The following is a 20,568-nucleotide window of genomic DNA, read 5'->3' as shown; positions in this document are numbered from 1 at the left end:
CTCGGCCTTTCTGTGGGTTTGCGACAGGCAGCGTGAGAGCAGTCTCATCTCGGGCTCTTTGCACCTAATTCACTACCAAAGTACACCTTTTGCCATACCCTGAGAGAAAAACCTATTTCCAGAACATGGGATTACTATTTCTAGGGAAGGGTACATCTGGGAGATGGCAAACTTTCTGTGTCTCCCAATTTTGCTTGCTACCATTTACACACTGCTCATTTGTATGGATTTATATGAGTCTATTATTTATATTCAACAGTGCTACCTATTTTTATCAGTGCAGTGAAGAAAGAAAAAAGGCTACAAGATGGCTGAGGAGGATAAGCAGACAATGTTACCCGGGCTAAACACAGGCAGTCTTTTCTCCATCTTTTTTTTTTCCACGTAAAGGAGGGAGAGGGATCTGCTCAGCGCTTATCCTGATTTCTAGTCAGAAGCTCTAAGCAGCTTCTCTTGACAGACAGGTAAGCAATTTCTGGGAAACAACAGGCAGTATTACCCTGGCAGGGCTACAGCCATTTCAGACAAGATAAATGGAGACAGAGCAGCGCACTTGAAGAAGATGAGGGACGGGACTGTGATGTTACACCGAATAATATGGCTGAGAGAACATGGAGAAGAGGGGCGTGCAAGCACCAGGCTGCTTTCTAGCAAAGCAGGGGGGGACAACCCATCCCAGCAGGTGGCCATGAAGCCAGGGAGGATCCTCGGTGTCCCAGAAAGACGGAGAGCATGCACATGCCGTGGTGCAGGCTCCACGGAAAATTTGGGGACAGGGGACAAAAAGAGGAGAGCATATGTACCACCATACGGAGAAAATGAAACAGGAAGGAGGTCAAAGGATTTAAATATAATTTGTGATACTACGACATCGCAAGATACAGCAAGCTATAAAATGGGTTGACTATAATAAAACCACAAGTGTAATAAAGTTGCTAGTTACACGCCCATCACCAAACTTTGTATAAGCAAATGCACTTCAAGATGACTAAAACAAAACCTGTGTGATCTGACTTCTGCCTCTCAGAAAGCATTTCTGACCACGGGAAAATTGAGGGGTTCATTATTTTTCCTTCCTGAGACCCAACATCAGGGTATAAAGAAAAGCCATCCATAAGCCAGTATTTCTGCAACCTTCATCTCATATATACTTTACGTGTCATGGACAGGACTCAAGTGTGATCAGAGTTTTTCACATCTCCGGTTTTGGCTAGCCATTTTCACCCTAAAGGAAAGAAAAGGCTTTCAAAAAACACTGAGTATCTCTATCTGCTGAGAAATCATGTCCTCATACATATCTTCAAAAGAAGCATTCAAAACAGAGGCATTCAAAACTAGTAGGCTGTTTCTGTTTGGTTTAATTCTGCACTTCATCTTTTATTTCTTTGTAGGCAAGACAGCTCATCTGCCTCCTGTAAATATGATCAGCAGTGGTGGACGATACAATATTTTACTTTTGCGTGTGTTTGAAATAAACATATACATAATTTTCTTTCAGTCTACTCCTCCTTGCTGACATTTTGATCTTAAATCAATGAGAGAGTTACAATATATTGCACACCATCCCTTTTTATTCCTTTGCTCTGTTTATGTTAATGCAGATGCATGCATTTCTGAAATAATACTGTCTTAATATTAGAAAATTTTAATTCCTCAACGATAGATAGGGATCAATATACTGATTTTTTGCATCATAAACGTAACATGATGAAATGAGTACGCCCAACTGAGTTTTGCGTAACTACACATGCATACACTGTTTTGTTGAATAAGAAACAAGACTCTTCGACCCTGTCATGGCTACTAGCCTGAAGACAGCTGACGTTTAAGGAAATGAAAGCAGGGCTCCATAAGTGGGAAGCAATGGGCTTCCCATTGCCTTGCCCCAGCAAGGCAACCCATTCGTCTGGGTTGTGTGCAATAAAGACACAGATCCCAGCCAACACTGGGCAGCCTTACTCGGGCAAGTAAAGGTTTGCCAGACTGGCCACGAGGGGGACAGCACTGGGACTAACATTTCTTTCTCAATCTGCCTTAAAAAAAATATATATGTTGAAACAAAGCAAAAAAGGATAGTAACCACCTACTGAGCTCCTGGGAATGTACTTTTTTTATGCTACAGCATACAAGATGCACACAGGAGAGATTTATTTTTTAAAATCCTTGCATACCTATGGTAGTGTGTACTTTTTCTATACATTCTTAAGATCTACACACATACACACAAAATCATTTAATTTTGTTAATGCATTATTAAATGCATACTAAGCCCAATAAAAGTCATTTCCCAAAGCTTTATGCATTTATCATGAAACCACTAGCAGAATTCTTTACAATAAAAATGCTAGCCGTACACATGACCAAACTAAATTATCTTGGGAAATGGCTAATATCTGACCATGTGGAAACGCTAGAAAGCAGGGCTTTGTTACAGGACTAGAAGAAAAAAATAGAGGTATTTTCTTACAGAAAAATTGCAATGATAAAAATATTTTTAATAGTAAAAAATGCTGCAGCTCCAGGAAATTTTCCTGAATCAATTCAATCTGTGCTGTGCCGGACTTTAAAAACCCATTAAAAATAACCATGATAAATTTCCTAACCTCTTTCAGTGCACCACGCAGAAGACAAAGGAAACTGCAATTCAAGAGAGATAGAAAAGAAAGAAAAGAATGGAAAAACCTGATAGCTTGTGCATCAGTGGTAACATCCTCGCTAACAACAACGGACAAATCTGCGCCACAAAGGACGAGAGGAGCAGGAGTGATGTGTACAGCTGACAATGGCACTCCAAAGTAATAACTTCCAGGAAAATCTGCTGTTACAAATGGACAACACACTGCTGAGAAGCAGTTGAGTCACGACTTTCATAACATGGCAAATTATTTCAGCCTTAAAATGGACGTACTGAAAAACAGGATGTATACAGCTCTGGTAAGGCAACTACGGGGATAACATCCTGCAAACAGCTAATATGCTCACCTGGTTTAAATTATTAAACCTCACTGAAATCCATGCACATTCAGGGATTTTTCACAATATTTAATGCGCAGTCATAAGACACAGATCATGTTTCAAACAGTAATATTAGTAAGAGCACTACCTAGTTGACCTATTTTCCATTTACCACCTTGCACATATTATCAGTTGTTACAAACACGCTTCTTTTGCTGGTCCCTTTTATTGGGGGGGTAGAAGGGAGCAATTGTATAACAGATGGTATATATATCACCGCATTCTGAAACAACCCAGATCCCGGAGGATGGAGGAGCACATTTATCCCTCCCCTCTTCCACGGACGTACCCTTTCACCAAGGTGCAGCAGGTCCTGTTCACCCCCCTCCTTCTTCTGATGGCCAGCCGAGGCGCAGCGTATCACACCAATGCTGGGACCCAGTTCCCATGTGTACGTTGCACACATTGGAGCTCTCTTCACAGCTGCACTGAACATCTGTCCCTGGCCTGCATCTGGTTGCCCAGGGACATGAGCGAGGTGTAGGCCCAAGAATATCTCCTCTTTGTCTGGGTCGTAGCTGCGTGGCTAAAGATCTCAGGACTCCCGTGGACCAGCCTGATTTCTAAGTCATCTGAGTAAATGTCATCACCCAATACTGCTTTGCTATGTTACTCCCCAAGCCCTCTGGATCTCTGGAGTCTGCTGGAGCTGTTTCCTAGAGCCCTTCCCTCCAAAAGTTCAAGGCACACATAAAACACCAGCAGCGGTACTTAGGATTTCTGAGGAGGCAATTTCTGAACAAAAAATTGCATTTTTAATTGCTCAAAGTCTACCCAGGAAAAAGGGAAAACAAAGAGATATGAAACCAGACCAATGTAAACACTTCATATTCCTTCTAAATATAGAGGTATTGGGGCGAGATCAAGCGACTTGATCCTCACGCAATGATAGAGGTATAGCAGAGATACAACCCACTGAATCTATTCATAACTCCTATAAACAAAGCAAAAAAACCCACAAGCACAACTGTAGGATGAACCATCACTGAAGTAAATATATTGATCTATCAAAAATGATTGAAGACTGACAATAAAAGGGTTATAAATGCTTAGAAGAAAGAGAAAGCAAAAACACAAAACCAACCCACTGAAAAACTCCCACCTGCATTCACAGGGAAAAATGGACTGGAACAGTAAAACACAATGGCAGCGCCTGTACATCTTTGATAGCTGCCCCTCCCAAAAGCTGGAACAATCTTGCTGTAAACCAAGCAAATGAAAATGTAAATGCATGAGCAATCATCTGGGGGATTCAGATGCTTCGTGTCCTGTAGGCAAAGAAGGGAGCAGAAAAAGGTAGGAAAGCAAGAGAAGGCACCACTTTTAATATTTGCAATTATCGATCATGCTCTCCTCTCCTGGAGCCTGTTTAATCCAGAAGAGACCTTACAGTTAAATATGCAACGCTGCCTGCTTGGCAGCTCTAGCGCTGCCAGAAACACCCGCTTCTCCTCCGACCTCCGCACCATCCACTGCTTCAACTCCTCCGACAAGGAGAGCCTCCCGATTTTGGGGGTGCGAGCCGGAGCAAATCATGTAAACAACTGCCTGCATAAATCCAATATTCAAAATAGCATTCAAAAGAAGCACGGGATGGGGAAATACACTGAATGCAACACCCAGAGCAGTCCTGTGAGTACGTATTAACACAGTGGCATATCAAAGGGGTATGAGGGGCTACTTGAGGGCTTACAAACTGTGTATTTGTTTAAATATTTCGCTAAGAAAATGAACACGAGGAAAATTATGGAAATTTCACAAACTCAATCCTGTTCTTCACTGTTCAAGAAAATCCAGTTGTGTTAGTTACTGGGCAAAAGCAAATAAAATGCCACTGACGTGGGAGCAAAGTTGGGTCTGATGTAAGAATAAGTTTAGGAACTTCAAGTATTAATCTTCCTATTTTGCAACACACTTCTCTGCCTCAAAGATCAGAATTTAAATTATTTGAATAGAAAATAATTTAGTATTTAACAGCTAATGCCTTTCCATGTGACATTATCTTACCATCTGACCTATTTTAACATTTGCCTCTGTGCTGCACTTGTAGACCTACTTTTTCTTTTTTCTGCCCCATGCGTAGCTTATTTCCTACTGGGCCAAATGGACAGGCAGTGGACATATAAAATTTGTTAGGCTACTTTGATAACATTTTACTTTGGCCCTTCACACAGAGTATTTCATAAGATGTTCCATGCGATAAAAGGTCCCAAAGAACCAAGATCTTCTCATAATGTCACTTTGAAAGACTCTGCAGCTATTCCCAGTGTCCTTGCCAAGTTCTTTTTTCAATAAAATAGATTCCAACATTGACAGAAAAGCTTGGATTATTGCTGAGTGATAAAATGTCTACTGCTAGCCCTTACAGAGTCAGAACATTGCTCCCAACTCACTCCTTTTTCTGTAAACTACTTTAAGATGTCTGGATACATCTTAAAATTTGCTGTACAAAACCTAATTTTATTCAATAGACACCATCATCCAAAAATCGAAGTTATATAACATGAGAGAGACCTAGAAACATTGGGTCAAGATCCTCAAATAGTCACGGCTCTATGCCTTTAATGGAGCTACACTGAAGTAAACAACAGCTTGAAGGTCCAGACCACTATTTTCAGGCTTGTTTACATAGGGGAGAGAGGAGATTCTGGGACAAGATGTGGTTTGAATCTTAATAAAGTTAGACTACAAAATCTCCTATGGGAGCACACCCCTATTGATTCGATAATTGCTGGGTGAGATGGTCAGTTTTTTCCCTGATGTTTGTGTCATTCCAGAACTGCTGTGTCTGTGCATGGGAGTTTTTTTTGACATTACTATAGCTGTTTAATTATGCCAGTACAATTTTATCAGTATGACTACAATAAATCCTCCTTCAAGACAAGCCTTCAGGTTTAGCCACCAGATTTAATGGAAGGATAGAAAGATTCACAATCCCCAGGGTAATGGTGGCTCAGCTCATTCCACATTTCCCAAGCTAGAAAAAAAAAAAATAAATAGAATAACAGCTGAAAACAACTTCTTTCTCTGCAGCGGGGTATACTTTTGCCTATTGCCTGATGAAATCATACCCAGTTCATCGGCAGAAGGGTCTGACATAAAGCAGACTCTCCAGGGAAAGAAGAGAGGTAGTCGAACAGAGAAAAAAGGGTAATTTGAAGACGGTGCCAAACCAACAAAGAAAAAGGAGATATTTTGTTCTCCTTACTACTAATAAAACATAGTAGACTTAAATTGATCCCTAGACTAATAAGGTAGAGGAAAAACTAAAACCTATATATGACAAAACAATAAAAAAGTAATGAAGAGATTTACGGAGGTACATAAAAACCTTGGAATGACGTAAAAATTGTCAGGTCATGTTACTGTTTTCAGCTCAACGTGGGTAAGTAAACCATGGAGGAATAAAAATTAGAGCATGGAGGAAAGACAGCATAGGGGTGAAGAGGACGGAGAGAAGCATGAGAAAGAAAACAAAGCCAGGGCAAATATTTAAGAGGGGGAAAACCAGCAAGAAGCATGAATACAAAGCCCACAAGACAATGTTGTCAAAGTAAAAAGAACAGAACAAACCCTAGAGCCAACAAAGTGGTGGCACCATCAAAGGACAACAGACACCAATGGAATGGGAAGTGCCTCTGTACTTATTGGGCAAAGCAGCAAATATGACTAAGAAACTAAATAAGAGGCATCCCCCATCCGTTCCTGTGTCCTAAGGGGCAGAGGCCCCACGAGGTCTTGCCTAAGGACTCCCCAGCATGGGTTCTAACCAGCATCTGAGTCTTCTTCCTGATGTTCCTAGCAAGGTGGGTATGAGGATGGGACAGAGCCATGGATGCTCCAGCCTGTGCTGGGGCTTACAGAGAACCAGAACATGCAACAGGCTGCTGATTTGCAGTTTCGTCTCTGCATCCTTCTTCTCCAGCCCCCAGTGGGGAATATGTGGGGAAGGAAAATCCCTTTTGCTTGATGCTTCTCATGCCACATGAGAAGGCAGTCACAAGCTGCTTTTGGATTTCTTCAAGTTGCCACAAAGAAGGGTAAACCAGTAGTAGGGAATAACATGGAGAGGCAGTAAGATGATTCTCCTGGGAAGAGCTGGGTGACCAAGGAGGGCAGCAGGAGCTCCTGAATTGCAGCACTACTTTAAAGTTTATCTATCTGCTTCAAAGGATGCAAAGAAAGGGAAGGGGGTGGGCAAGGGACATTGGGAGATCATGCATTTTCCTCCCTCTGTGTAGAGCAGGGGGAAATGTCTCGGGGACTTTATTTAAAAATTGCCATGCATGACACTGGGAACACCAGTTCATAATCATATACACAGCTGGTGAAGTCAGACAGCATTAATACCTCTTGGACATTACATATTGTGTGTATCCACTTCAGGTTTGCATCAATACTTCTGGGTGCTGTAGGCAATTCTAATGAAAGCATTTAATATGCACAGCAAAATCTTTCAAAAAGAATTGGTATACTAAAATAATGGCCAGATTTTTCAGCCTTTTAAAAGCCCTCAGCTTGCTTCTTCCCAATTGGTGGAAAGAGGGGAAAGAAATACAAGATGGACTTTACAGCCTGTTAAGAAGGTTAACAAATTCAGGCTCTGGTAGACGGTGAAGAGGGTAGATCAAGGTGAAATTTAGCCTAGCAAACTAGTTTTTATAACTGTGGGGTTCACTCAGAATATTCCCCCCCATTGCCTTAAATTAGGATGACACAGTCTGGTATGCAGGTGCTGATGATAAAAGTGTTACATGATAAGAAAAAGCAATCTGTTTAGCAGTCCCAACCCAAGCCCCTTAAAATGATGATTTTAAGCATTAATTAGCTAAAAAGCAGGCAGTACAGACCAAGGATCACCCATGTCATACATTAGGTGTAAAATGCTCCTCAGGCAGCATGTTTTCAAAAGAAACTTCAGTTTTCAAATAATCTCAACCTGGAGCTCACAAGGACTATGCTTTAACAGCTAAGTGCTACGTTACCAACATTCAAGGAAACAGGGGAGCTAAGAAACACCTCCCCAGGAGCAAACAGAGGTGAAATCACTTCTCAGCCAAAGCTGCTACCTGCACATGCAGAAGCAGACCAAGACTGGAGAGGGTCCAGAGAAGGGCCACAAAAACAAACAAAAGACTGGGAAGCCTGCCACGTGAGGAAATGCTGAGGGATCTGCGTTTTGTTCAGCCTTGAGAAAAAAAGGCTTAGGGGAGACCTTATCACCATGTTCCAGTATTTAAAGGGTGGTTACAAAGACGATGGAGACTCCGTTTTTACAAGGAGTCACATGAAAAAGATGAGGCGTAGTGGGTACAAGTTACTCCTTGGGAGATTACGTTTGGACACAAGAGGAAAATTTTTCACAACGAGAACAATCAGCCCTTGGAGAAATCTCCCCAGGGAAGTGGTAGATTTCCCATCATGGGACACACTTCTAAGATTCAGCTGGACACCAGGGTGCTGGGCCATCTTGTCTAGGCCATGCTTTTGCCAAGAAAGGTTGGACCAGATGATCCTTGAGGTTCCTTCCAATCCAATATTCTGTGATTTAATTAGGTAAGATTCAGTACATGGGCCCGCTCCGCTGCTTCCCTTGTCAATCTTCAGAGCTGACACAGTTCTGGCCAATCTCATAGAGCCTTTTGCATACGGCCAACACTGTCTCAGTGGAGCCACGCTGACTAGGGGATTTCCCTCTATGTAAACACTAATTTAAACTGCTGTTAGTACAGAAACAAGCATCAGGAACATGGCGCAAGTGACAGGCACTGTCCTTTGCTGCCTTGCCAACTGCATATAAAGTGTTGTCTGTCACATTTGGTTGGTTTTTGCACACTCTTTCCAGAGGTGTAAAAGATTACATCAGGTCTTTGACTTACGTTGGCTTAAACAGCTGCAGTAGAGTCATGGAGCAGTCATGGATGGAGGAAAGAAACTTGGAAAAAGCGCAGCAGGGAGCACACGCCTGCACCTCCGCCACTCCAGGACAACGTCTGGAGTCTCAGAGAGGAGATGAAGAGCTTTGCACAAAGAAGAGTTCAGCACTTGCATCAAACTTTTCCACCCAAATGGCTTCGCCTGTGCTGAGGGGTGGGCCTGTCCCATTTTGGTGGGCCTTTGAGTCTCTATTTGTGAATACCTAGAACATGAGCGTCCCTGGACCTGACTGGGACAGCAAGTCACAGTGACAAACCAACAGCCGTTAGAGAGTAGACATGGTTCTCATGGGAGGTCATAGTAAAGACATAAGATTTTGTCCATGGCTGAGAGCAGCTCATTAATGAATGCCTTCAACATTACTAGTACACTAAGCATCAATTCTCAATGTTCCAGAGACCTAAGTGCATTTGAAACATGCCAGAATTAAACTAGTCAACTAATTTACCATAAATTCTGCCTATAAACTGCATCCCACAGGACTCCGTATGCAGAATGTAAAATGCTCCATAATGATCAGGCAACCCACAAAAACTATTACAACTGTAACAATAACACTAGACTCCAATTCTCAAAATAGTGTGGTATGCCACCTTTTGGGTAATCTTTCGGCATCAGTCCCATAAAAGGCTATGCTTTTAGGACCAATTAGCTCTAGAGAGAAGAGGAGAAACTGGTGATGATATACCCACAAGTAATTCACAGGACTTGTTCCAACAGCTTGATTTAACCATTAAACTAACTAGAACCAATACCTAATTATGGTTAAGTGTGGGGAGTCAGATGGAGGTGTAGCATTGTACCGTGAGATTACATTTTAGCCAGGAATACTGTTGGGTTTGGGTTCTTTTTTAAAAGAGAGTTTTTAAAACATAGGTTACTATTAACAAATTCTGGAAGTGTTAATTAAAAAAAAAAAAAAAAAAAACCAGAAAGAAGGGCTCTGAAAGTTTACCTTCAGAATATTAAGATTCTCCTATTGTTCAGTCAGTTTTTGAGGTAATCATTTCTATTTCAGAGAGAACGGCTAGCACATTACACAGAGGAGCAATAAAATTGCCTACATGCAAAGTGCTGTCAAAAGAGAGGGTGGGGAGGCGGAAGAAATATTTTTCTCCCCATTAACTTCTTTCAGCTACAATAAACCTAGGTGTTTATGTGTACCAACAGCAGTTAAAATATTTTTCAGGCACAAATGCAATTGTTTCTTTTATGGCTCTGATTCAGCAAGGTAGATAAACTTCTGCCTAACTTGAAGCATGTTGAGTAACACCATTGACTTTAATGGGGTTACTCATGTGCTCGAAGTTAGACACACGTTCAAGGGTTCTGTTGTACTGTGTCCACAGTCTGCAGGTATTTAAAGGAAAAAGATAACTGTAATTCACAACAGCAATTCTTGGGATGATCAACAATCCTATAGAGTCAGAGAACCTTATCACAACACGTAAATGAGGCAACACAGTGAGGGGAAAAAAAGTCTTGACTCTGGCCATAAAAGTATATTGCTCTTTAAGAAAACAAAAATCCAGGCAAATGAGGCTACCAAAAACCTTTATCAGGTTAAATGTGAAACAGACTATGAAGAGCTATAGATCAGAAATAGGAAGCCTGTTTTTCTTCTCTCTCCCCCATTCCTTGCCCAGGCATGATTTTCTCTAGCTGAAATATGAAAAGTAAATTGTTTAAAATATCAAAATAAAGGAAGGACCACAGGAGAGGGAGTAAGTCCATTAGAACGCCAGTGTAAAAGAGGAAATCAAACAGGATAAGATTGTTTCATGAAACCAAATTATTTCTTTACATGAGCCTTCAGAGACACAGATGAGAATACCTGTCCTGGGATTACTCTGGCTGGAAACAGAGAGGTTAAAAACCAAAAAAGTTTCTGAAATTAAAAGGGCAATAAAGACACTGTTTCTTCAGGTTAAGTTAACTGTATGATGAAGACATCAGTTGTTTCCTGCCCCTATCCACAGCAGGTTTGCCCCAGGGTGCTTGAGGAAAGCAGAAGGAAGGATAAGGCTTTCAGAAAAGTTCCAGATGCCCAAATCCCAGAAACGCATGTCTCTCTTCTGTCCACAAAAGGGTAAAGCCTCAAACCTCCATAGTGACTAACCAGTGTGCCTCAGCCCTGATGCAGAGGCCAGGGGCAGCAGCGAGAAAAGCCTATTTCTTGTTCACAACTGTTTGATTATGGACTCATCTGCAGAAATGCTAACTAGTGCCATCTGCAGCGACATTTTTGTGGGAGAGGAGAAGTCAAGCGTTAAGACAGAACCAACTCTGGCTGCATAGACTCCTGAAAAGCTGTCAGCTGCCAGCGTAGCTTACAATCACAACTCACCCCTGGACACATTTCAAGTTAGTGACTGGCTCCGTGATCTAGCCTAATCCTTTAAACCACTCAACCATTTAAGTGACCAGGCTTGATCTTGGTTCCAATAATGACTTATTAGAAAATCATTTAAGGAATATCAGGAAGTCTTTAAGAAAAAAAAAAAACAAACCCAAACAAACACCACCACCCGCAGATCAGACATTGAGTAATTCCATAGACACCCTAAGAAAAATCACCTGTCCTATTTTAAGTTGTTTTCTGCGTATTACTTAAAAACGTGTTGAAGTAACCCACTGCAAAACAAGATACTCTTTATATGTAAATGGAGCTCCATTCACATCCGTATTTTCACAAGATGCTTCAGCAGTGCATGCATGCACCCATTTCTGTTTTGACATTCCTTCTGTGGCACTGTGCTGATCCTGGGATGCTTATGCTGGAGCCCTGCAGAGGCTCCATTTGAGTACATGCAATTTGCTGCTGGTGATTTTATTAGGGACTGGGAGTGGCTAAGAACTGGGTCTTGTCAGAAACATTCTCATCAGTTCCTCCCACTATCAAAAAATGCAGATTTTGAGATCATTGACTCTCCTTGCCAGTTCACAGCCTGACAACGCTGGGCTCAAATGACGTGATTGTCATCTGCTTTCAAGAGGTGGTTTAATCCAAACCCCATTGTCTTGCTTGTCCTAGATCCATCTCTTCATCTCTACCTTACTTTGTTCTTGTCCTTCCTAGCACTTATTCTACTACATAGTTGGTCAGATTCCTCACAGCAGGTTGAAGTTGAGAGTTCAGGTGAAGGAAGAGTAAGAATAAGGTTTGACCAGCTACAAGCTGTTTCAGATGCAAAAGAAAGCGAAGAAAGAGTGTCACCCAACAAATTGCACTGAATTTTAATCTTCTGCTCTTACTCTTTGATTATACACACTGAGGTCTATGTTACAAACTCTAACACTCTTCCCCACATCCAAATGCATTCCTGCAGTTGAAGGCAGAACAGCTTCATTCATCCCAGAGGCAATCACCTGCCCGCTTGGGGCTGTATCATATTTTCTGTTCCTTCACTCGTGGTGTGTTGTTTGACCAGGAATATATTACTTATTTTGGCACTATTCTCCAGCTCCAAATCAGCCATACATGCTTACTGTATGCTGTAAAGTCATAATGATGCAATCACAGTAGAGTGGTCAAATGCACATGAAGCGTGTTTATAAAGGAAAATTAACTCACTGCACCTCTACAGCTCTGCTCATGTTGTAGCAGCTGCTTTTCTGCTTCCATAAAGTATACTGTCCTCCTTTATTTCTCCTCTTCAACCCAGAAGCTCTTTGTTTCTCTGTCTCTTCTTACCACCTATTTCCAATCAGTAGCCAAAAGCTAAAATTGAAATCGAACAACTGGACATGGTATAGGTGAAAATAACCTGTCAAAACATCAAAGTTCATCCAAAAAAAAAAGTGACGTAAGTAACTAATTTCCACAGAAACCAAGACTACTTTCCTGCAAAACTCTTACCATAAGAAGGAGAACATTCAACACAAATCTTAACATGTATCAATACATTGCTTTCCAAATAGGATATTTTTCACTTTTGTTTGTTTGTTTCTTTTTGGTATAGATAATCAGCACACATATTTTAGAGGAGGTATTTTTACAGAAGATACGTCAAACTATAGCTGAACCAAAAACTACCACTCTGTTGCAGGATTGCTTCAAAAGTCGTGTCAGTGGCTCGGACACCCCCATTGAACAGAAATGCTCCAGCTCTGCTTTTGCACCAAAACAGAGCTGCTTGTTTCTGCCTTGGCCTCCATCTTGGGCCATCTCTGTATGAAAACAGACAGTTTTCACAGCACACACTCACAACTGAAGACTATTTGCATTGTCTCTCTATATAAAAAAGTAATACCATCACCTCTCCTTTGGATCCGCACACGGGAGCAAAGAAAAAAAAAATGCTTTTGTGACCTACAAAAGCCTTACTTGAAATAATTCTCTACGACTTGAGGCCTTTTGGAATGGAAGGGATATATTGTTTTGACTTGATTAAAGCTGAAAAGTTGATTTGACATCCTGTTGTCAAGGAAACCAATTCACACACAAAAGAAAACAGTTGTGATGGTATCATTCAGACTATTCAAGTGACCTTAGAAAGAAAAAAAGGCTTCAGTTCCAAAGATTTGTATTCAACTCACTTCACCACTGTAGAAATAAAGATCATTGCTCTTTATGCTTATTGGAAAGCAGTTTTCAATCTGAAAAAAGCAAAATGCCACATCTTCTTCCAACTGCCAAATCCAATACTTTGCTGAGACTGTACACATAAACACACCTACCATTTATTGCCTATTTCAAAGGACACAGAAGACATATAGGCAAGGAGAAGGAATTTCTTTAATTGACAGGACCATGATAAATACCCCCCAACAAATACCACACCTATTGAACAGCAGCTCACAAGCCAGGTTTTAAAACATCCTCCTTCAACAATAAATAAAGCTGACCTCGAGTACAGCAATGTTTCAGGCCAGCTCTGTTTTCCTGGGAGATATCAAAAAGCAGCATTTATTCTCTGCCAGCCTCCTAGATCCCTCACAAATTGAGTTTTTCATAGACACAATAAATGGGACATAGTTATGCTCAATCTGCTCACTCCTCCTATCTACAGGATCCCAAAGAGGCAGAACTGTCATGGGTGACCACTACCACCGTCATCCAGCTTTGCAGCCCATGCAAGTCTCACAGAGGTCTCATTCCCTAACAGCTGTGGGTAGGTTGGAAAAATGAAACTTTCTATCTATCCACTCACAGGCTGTAATTACACATCTCTTTCCCCGATGACATAGCCTCTGCCCGGCTGAGTGAGCAGACAGACGACTAAATAGCAACTTGTCTTGAATTCAGCTTAGAAAAAAATAGGCCTGATATTAATAAGGAGGGAAATATACTGAGGAATGAATGCCAGTGTTCTTACATTATTGTCATTTAAGGGCATCACACCAAAGGTCACGAAGATAATAAGCCTCAGTCATTTTCCATTTGTTACACAACATACAAATTGCCACAGTGTTAATTAATATCTTTCTCCAATCCTGGCCAGCCAAGACACTGTATTATTTCCTCTTAGACAAGTACCTAACCCTCGGAATTCATTATTTCCATCACTTCTTACAGCACTTTGTCCTTAGGGCTGAGCATAAATGCCACAAGGCGGCTGTGACTGGAGCATCAAATGCCTCGTATGCCTGAGTCTGACTTCTTTCTGATAGAGCTTTTTTGCTGGAAGAGCATACAAAGCATATCTATATCATTTATGATCAGATATGCACACATACATTCATATATACTCTCTTACAAGTGCCTTAAATCCCTTGCAGAACACAGGAAAACAACGTTGACATTGTCTGTACTTTGTGGATATTGCCCGGTACTTATATAATGAAATAACAGTTATGCTAGAAACACCAACTGACCACAACAATAAAAGCTACCATGAAATAACTGCATTTCTGCTTAAAACGATGACAACTGGAATGTAGTTCTTGGAACAGAAATGACATTCACAGAAATGTGGATGGGCTTGTATGAAGGGATATACTTCTGAAACCTTCTTTATTCGCAATAAACCGCTAAGATAGCACAGCTGAGCTATAAAGAGAGGAATGCCTCATTTCTGATCTGTACTTCATTGTATTTTAAGTTTAGGAATTTTGCATAAATATAGATAACAACAGCTGAACCAAATTCATACTATTTCATAAACTAGGTGATGGCTTTTAAGATGTTAAATTATTATTTCCACTGTTCACCATAAGTAGAAAGAATATGCAGATGAAAAGAGAATATTGAAGGCTGGCAGCTTTGTCTAGCTCTGAAAAAGACTAAACTTTATGTGCATAATTAAAATTAGAAAGAGAAGAAAGAAGTCCAACACCAAATGCTGAACTAAAATAAGCCACGGTTACTTTCTGCATGTAATCAAACGACCTCCACCTCTGTCCCCTGGACTGAAATACCGCACTCCGCATTTTGGTGAACATCTTATCTTGGCATTTTCTCCTCTCCCACCCAACAAACCCAAACAGCAACAGTCAGAAAAGAAGAAAGCTGATGGCACAGGTAAGCTTACCCACAAACAGGTCCATACTCCGTTATGAGTTTTGTGTGATTTTCCCAAAAGCCCTGGATAAAAGAAAAATAACAAAGTATTTTAGAGCAGTACTTAACAGAAACTCTATTACACAGTGTTGCCAACACCCATACCAAAGCTTTGAACCTCAACTAGGAGAACCACGGTATTAACTCATAACCTCAACTTTCTCTCGTTGTCCATCTGTAACAGTAGAGTCTAGAAATGGTGACTGAAAAAAAATCCCAACCCCAAAAAAGATGTGGAAATCCATGTTTTCATCAGGGTTTTACACTCCAAAATGTGTTACCACTTAATGATTATTGTTTTTAAACTAATACCTTGATTGATGTCCTGATTCACAATTTTTTTCTGATATGTGTGTGGACGGAAAAACTGACAGGGAAATTAATAACAGAATAAGTATACGACTTAACTACACACAAGAAAAATACAAAGAATGTGGAGAGTTTGTCTTGTTTTAGTTATATTATTTAAAAAAAACTACCCAAACCTGCAAAGTTGGAGTTTAGCATGAGGAAGTCACCTGGGACACTCCGCAGAATAGTAAACAGATTTATTTTAACAAACTTTTAGAATTTTTACTGTGTGTTTCATTTTCATAATTGATGAAAATTGGTATCCATTTATATAAATAAACCTGCCACTATACTAAATTGTTGGTGTCCTAAATGAATTCAAATTGATTAATCTGAAAGAAGGCGTGCAAAATGTATCCCCAAAAAATGAATATTAAAAAAATCTGTTTTAACAAAACTGCGATATTTGAGAATCATACTGCATTGTGTTTGTAACTTGTCTATGGAAAAATAACACATTTGACTGCATTAATCTGCATTTATATTAATTCAAGAAAGACTATTGTGATCTATCTTCATTCTTCAGAGAAAATTCACTAACAAAGTAGAATACTTACGCCTCATATTGAATCTTTCTTATTTTTTATGACATACTGCAGAACATTAGCTAGAACAATATGAACTATTGTAAATGCATTAACCATAGACATAACCATAGACAAAAACAAGACCCTGTAACGTGTGTATGCTTTGGAAGCATTTTACCACACTAAGCGGAAGAAAATCTGGTGATCAAAAGTAGTTATCCTACTTATCATCCTTGGGTGCTAACTTATCACCCAAATTAACAAAGTACTTGCCACGACCTACAGTCCTCCTCTTATAGAGCCCTTCAGTTGTTTTTTGTTCTTAATACAGTTGTGCTTTTTCATTTTTTTTAATCCTGCACTTTCAATATGTTTATTCTACAGGACAATATGTCTCCAGGTTAAGGCAAGAACTTTATGTTTTCCTTGAGCTACAAAAAGCTAAAGCACTGGATGGCATATAAGAAAACACACTAAAGATAAAATAACGAAAGAGGTGTTTTAGATGATTGACTGAAAAAAAAAATATATATTCTCACCTGAAAAATACTTTACTACTAAGGTAAGCAGAAAGGTCTCATCCATTAGCACACAAAAACTAAGGTGGACAAAGCCTTTGTGATACCACAAAAATACATACAGCTAACTCAAAAAGGCTTTTATCTGTAGACGCCAAGGGAGGGGAAAAGGTACATATGCATTCACACCGATCTGCATTTTGCTAGAGCGATACTTCAGCAGTAGCAGGATTTCAGCTTGCAATTGTTATGATTTCAGCATTACAGAGGTTGCCTACTGCCTTCCCCCGCTGGTGCAAGGGGAAATCCTGGGGCCAAATCCCCCCACCCCAGCTCTATTCTCCAAGCGGCCATCTAAGACTGCATGAAGCAGGCTCAGCTCGTCACTGCTCGTCTGACTGCTTTGCCTGGCAGAGGGACTCCAACCTGCCTAAACCCTGCTGACAGATTTACAGCCCCCCTGAGGCACCAGTGCGACCCAGGGCACTGCTCGAGGTTACCGGGCAGAGTCACACACGGGGCGTGCAAAGCACTGCCGCTTCACAACGCCACCGGCTGTACAGGGCAGAGGGACCTCCAGTCTTGTGAGACGATGCCGAACCAGGTCTGCCCTCCATTCTGCTTTCCTCCTAGCCTGAGCCTTCAGTGAGGCCATCCCCAACAACAGCCTAAACCTCGCCTACTAATTTCTGCTTTGGTTGAGAGCACGCACATAGGTATTGCACTTGCTCTATCCACCAGCTGCATTCCAGCAAGCCAGCGGGATATTAACATTTACAAGAAGCCCAGGCTTTAAATGATTCAGTGAAAAAGGCTTCCAGAAAGCCAGCTTCTTGGAAACGCTGCTCCTGGCTCACTACAGTAGAGGGGTCAGGCAGAACACATTTCAAATCAGACCTGTTAACCAATAACTGGTTTTCCACCTCCAGGTCTCCTAAATGATTGCACTGGCTTAAAATTAACCACACTTAGTTTTTCTTCCCTAAAGTGAGAAGTACAAGCCTACAGGATGGGGGGAGGGAAGGAGTTGAAAAGTATCTGGGAGAGATTGTGAGAAAGCATCCTCAGGAGTAAGAAAAAGCCCTGTTCTCTACACTTTGGGACACTTTTCTCCCATCCTGCGTGACTGCATGCACATACACACCACTGCCTGCCTCTGCCATCCACCCCCAGTACCCACTGCTTTCCTGGCCCTCTCCACAGGCATGGTGAGCACCTGGGAGGAGGTCTCATTGGGACACCTGGGAAAGATGAGCAAATAGCCGGCGCAGAGCCTTGCAAGGCTGCGGTGGCCGGAGCACGGGCAATGCAGAGGGAACATGTTTGTGCATCCTTTACAAGCCAAGGCATGCCTTTCAGCTGGAGGTCATATGAAGGCACTTGAGTTTCTCCTCAATAGCCATCAGGAAGGCCAATGAACCTGTGATGGTCTCAGTACACAGTGAGGGGATATGCCACGTCCACATAGCTCTGCCAGTTTTGCAGCATCATCCCTGAACATCCCTTCCAGTAGACAGGTAGCTGCAAAACGTCCTTCTCCTCCTATGAGTCATGTTAGAACCACAGCAAGCCTCCTAAGTGCTTTTGGTAACTTATTTACACTAGCTGAGGTCGATCTGCTCCAAGGCTCATTATTGCAGGTTTTTTCAGATTTATAACTGCAATTGTACTTAATACGTACAGGATAACTAAGTACCCGCCCACCAGCAGCAACTGTTCGACAAGAACATGGAGATAGAGACCTCTCTGACTCAAGACCACCCAAAGGGTGAACGCAAGGAGAGGAAGGAAATTCAGAAATGTACCCAGTGGCCACATGTACCCAGTGGCTTAAACAGCCTGTCTTATGGCAGGAGCTATAATGAAGCAATGCTGGGGTTAGGAAGGGAGGAAACAGGGAAAAATGGAAACATTATTCTAATTTTTTTAGGAAAACAGAAGAAAACTGAAAAGCAAAACAATGCATGGTATTACGAGATGACACCATGTGCATCAGGAGGAGCTGTAGTGCATTAAACAGTCAATTGTAACAATGAAATGTAAAAACACAGTCAGTAATGCTGTTCCAAGTCAGAAAAATCACTTAGCTTTTTCTTTGTTTGGAAGCTGCAGAATATGAATTGTCAACAACTCAGAAAAGGGTTGGGGCAGGGGGGACTTGCTGCGTGTGGCCCCTACAGTGAGGTACCCGCCTGATGACAGCCCATTATCAAACAAGATAATGCAGGAGTATGAAAAGCTTCTTTCCCTGAAGAAAGCATATTTTACAGCATCTGGTACACCATGGAAACAGCAGCTCAAGTGGGCTGACTGCTGCACACCCAGAAGGCTTCTTTGTTTACATGGCTGGCGGTTGCCTCCCTACAGGGAATTTGCATTCTCCCCTTCCTCTGAGCATGTATCATCAGCTGCATCTGTGGGTAGAACCATTCCCAAGGCCAAATCCTGCTCTCAGGGATACAGGTGCAACCCCTATGGAAGGGAACAAGATTTGGGTCCGCATCAGTCAGAGCCAAGCCTGGCCGTTGCCAGCCATCTATCTTGAGATATCGAACACTGAGACTCCAGCCTGAGCAGCACATACGTGAAAGGGCTTCAGAAGGGCCTCTGTTGGCTCAAGTATCCCCTTTCTTTTTTTCAGTAGATTCTGCCACTGCAAGACAGATCCTTCAGCAATTTCCTCCTTGTTGCATATTCACCTTGCTAGCTCCTCACAGCAAGGAAAAATCTGCAGCAATGTCATCCTGCCTCTTTGCTGAAAATGGGTGTAGGCACTAAGCCAAAGTTTTCAGAACGAGGCAGTTGTACCACGTATTTCAATTTTTGGGGTGTCTAACATGAGGCATATCCAACCTATTCTTATTTGTTGCTCAATCCTTGCAGATCTCGCGGCTGCAAATGGGGACTTAAGCGACTTTAAGCTTAAGCTCAAGCTTGAAGTGCCCCAGACTGCATTGGAGGATGCTTTGTAACATTTCAGCTTGCTGCAGCTGGAAAACAAATCACGTGGTTTATGAACTTGGCCTTAAGGGTCCTTAAGTCCTTAAGGGTCACTAGATAAAACAGTTTGAAAGGGGACACAGTTGGGATCCAGCAGATGCATGCTCCTGACAGTAGCTCAAAATTTGGACCACAAAAAAGTGACTTCCAGAATGCATGAGGGTTGCCCTTGAATTTTGTAGTGTAATGAATGCTTCAAGAGCTACTGAGCCATGTGGAGAGTGATGTGGTGTGCCCATCAAAATCCACTGCAAGTAGAAAATATTACCCATGGAAGAACAGCCAAGGGAAAAAGAAAGGCTTCTTTTGTTGCCCCTTTCTGAAGAGCATCACACATTACACTTACCAAAACAGCCTGGATTCAAACCTGTGACTCAGAAGCCAAAGACATCACATCCCATCACTAGTCCCATACACGCTCCACTCTCACCACCCTGTAAGTCAGACACGATGTGCTATTTCACTATGATATTAATAATCAAAGCATCATTCTTTGAGTGCACACATCATATCAGAAGACAAAAATCTATGCAGTTATTTATGGTACATAATGACAATGAATTACATGTATGGATCTGATTTTTAGTATTCAATGGGCTTCACATGTCTTTTTTCCTTAGACCACCTGGAAAAAAAACACAACGGCTAATAACCTAGTACCCAAATTGATTTTTTTTAATACAAGCTAACCTTTAATTAAAGCAACCTTGTATCAGAC

General features: G+C 41.5%; 1 protein-coding gene across 3 annotated transcripts in view; it reads right to left on the bottom strand.

The window, feature by feature from the left end:
• Positions 1 to 20,568, bottom strand: part of TBXAS1 (thromboxane A synthase 1) — a 247,037-nt gene that overhangs the window by 139,188 nt on the left and 87,281 nt on the right. For all 3 annotated transcript variants that reach the window (XM_063320468.1, XM_063320476.1, XM_063320484.1), the window contains one exon: positions 15,426 to 15,478. In XM_063320468.1, the coding sequence (XP_063176538.1) occupies positions 15,426 to 15,478 (53 nt within the window). The remainder of the gene's footprint in view (positions 1 to 15,425; positions 15,479 to 20,568) is intronic.

This window comes from Chroicocephalus ridibundus, chromosome 1, assembly GCF_963924245.1.
Source record: "Chroicocephalus ridibundus chromosome 1, bChrRid1.1, whole genome shotgun sequence".
In the NCBI taxonomy this organism is placed as follows: Eukaryota; Metazoa; Chordata; class Aves; order Charadriiformes; family Laridae; genus Chroicocephalus; species Chroicocephalus ridibundus.
The sequence above is the reverse complement of the archived record's forward strand: the minus strand, read 5'-3'. Positions and strand labels throughout refer to the sequence as shown.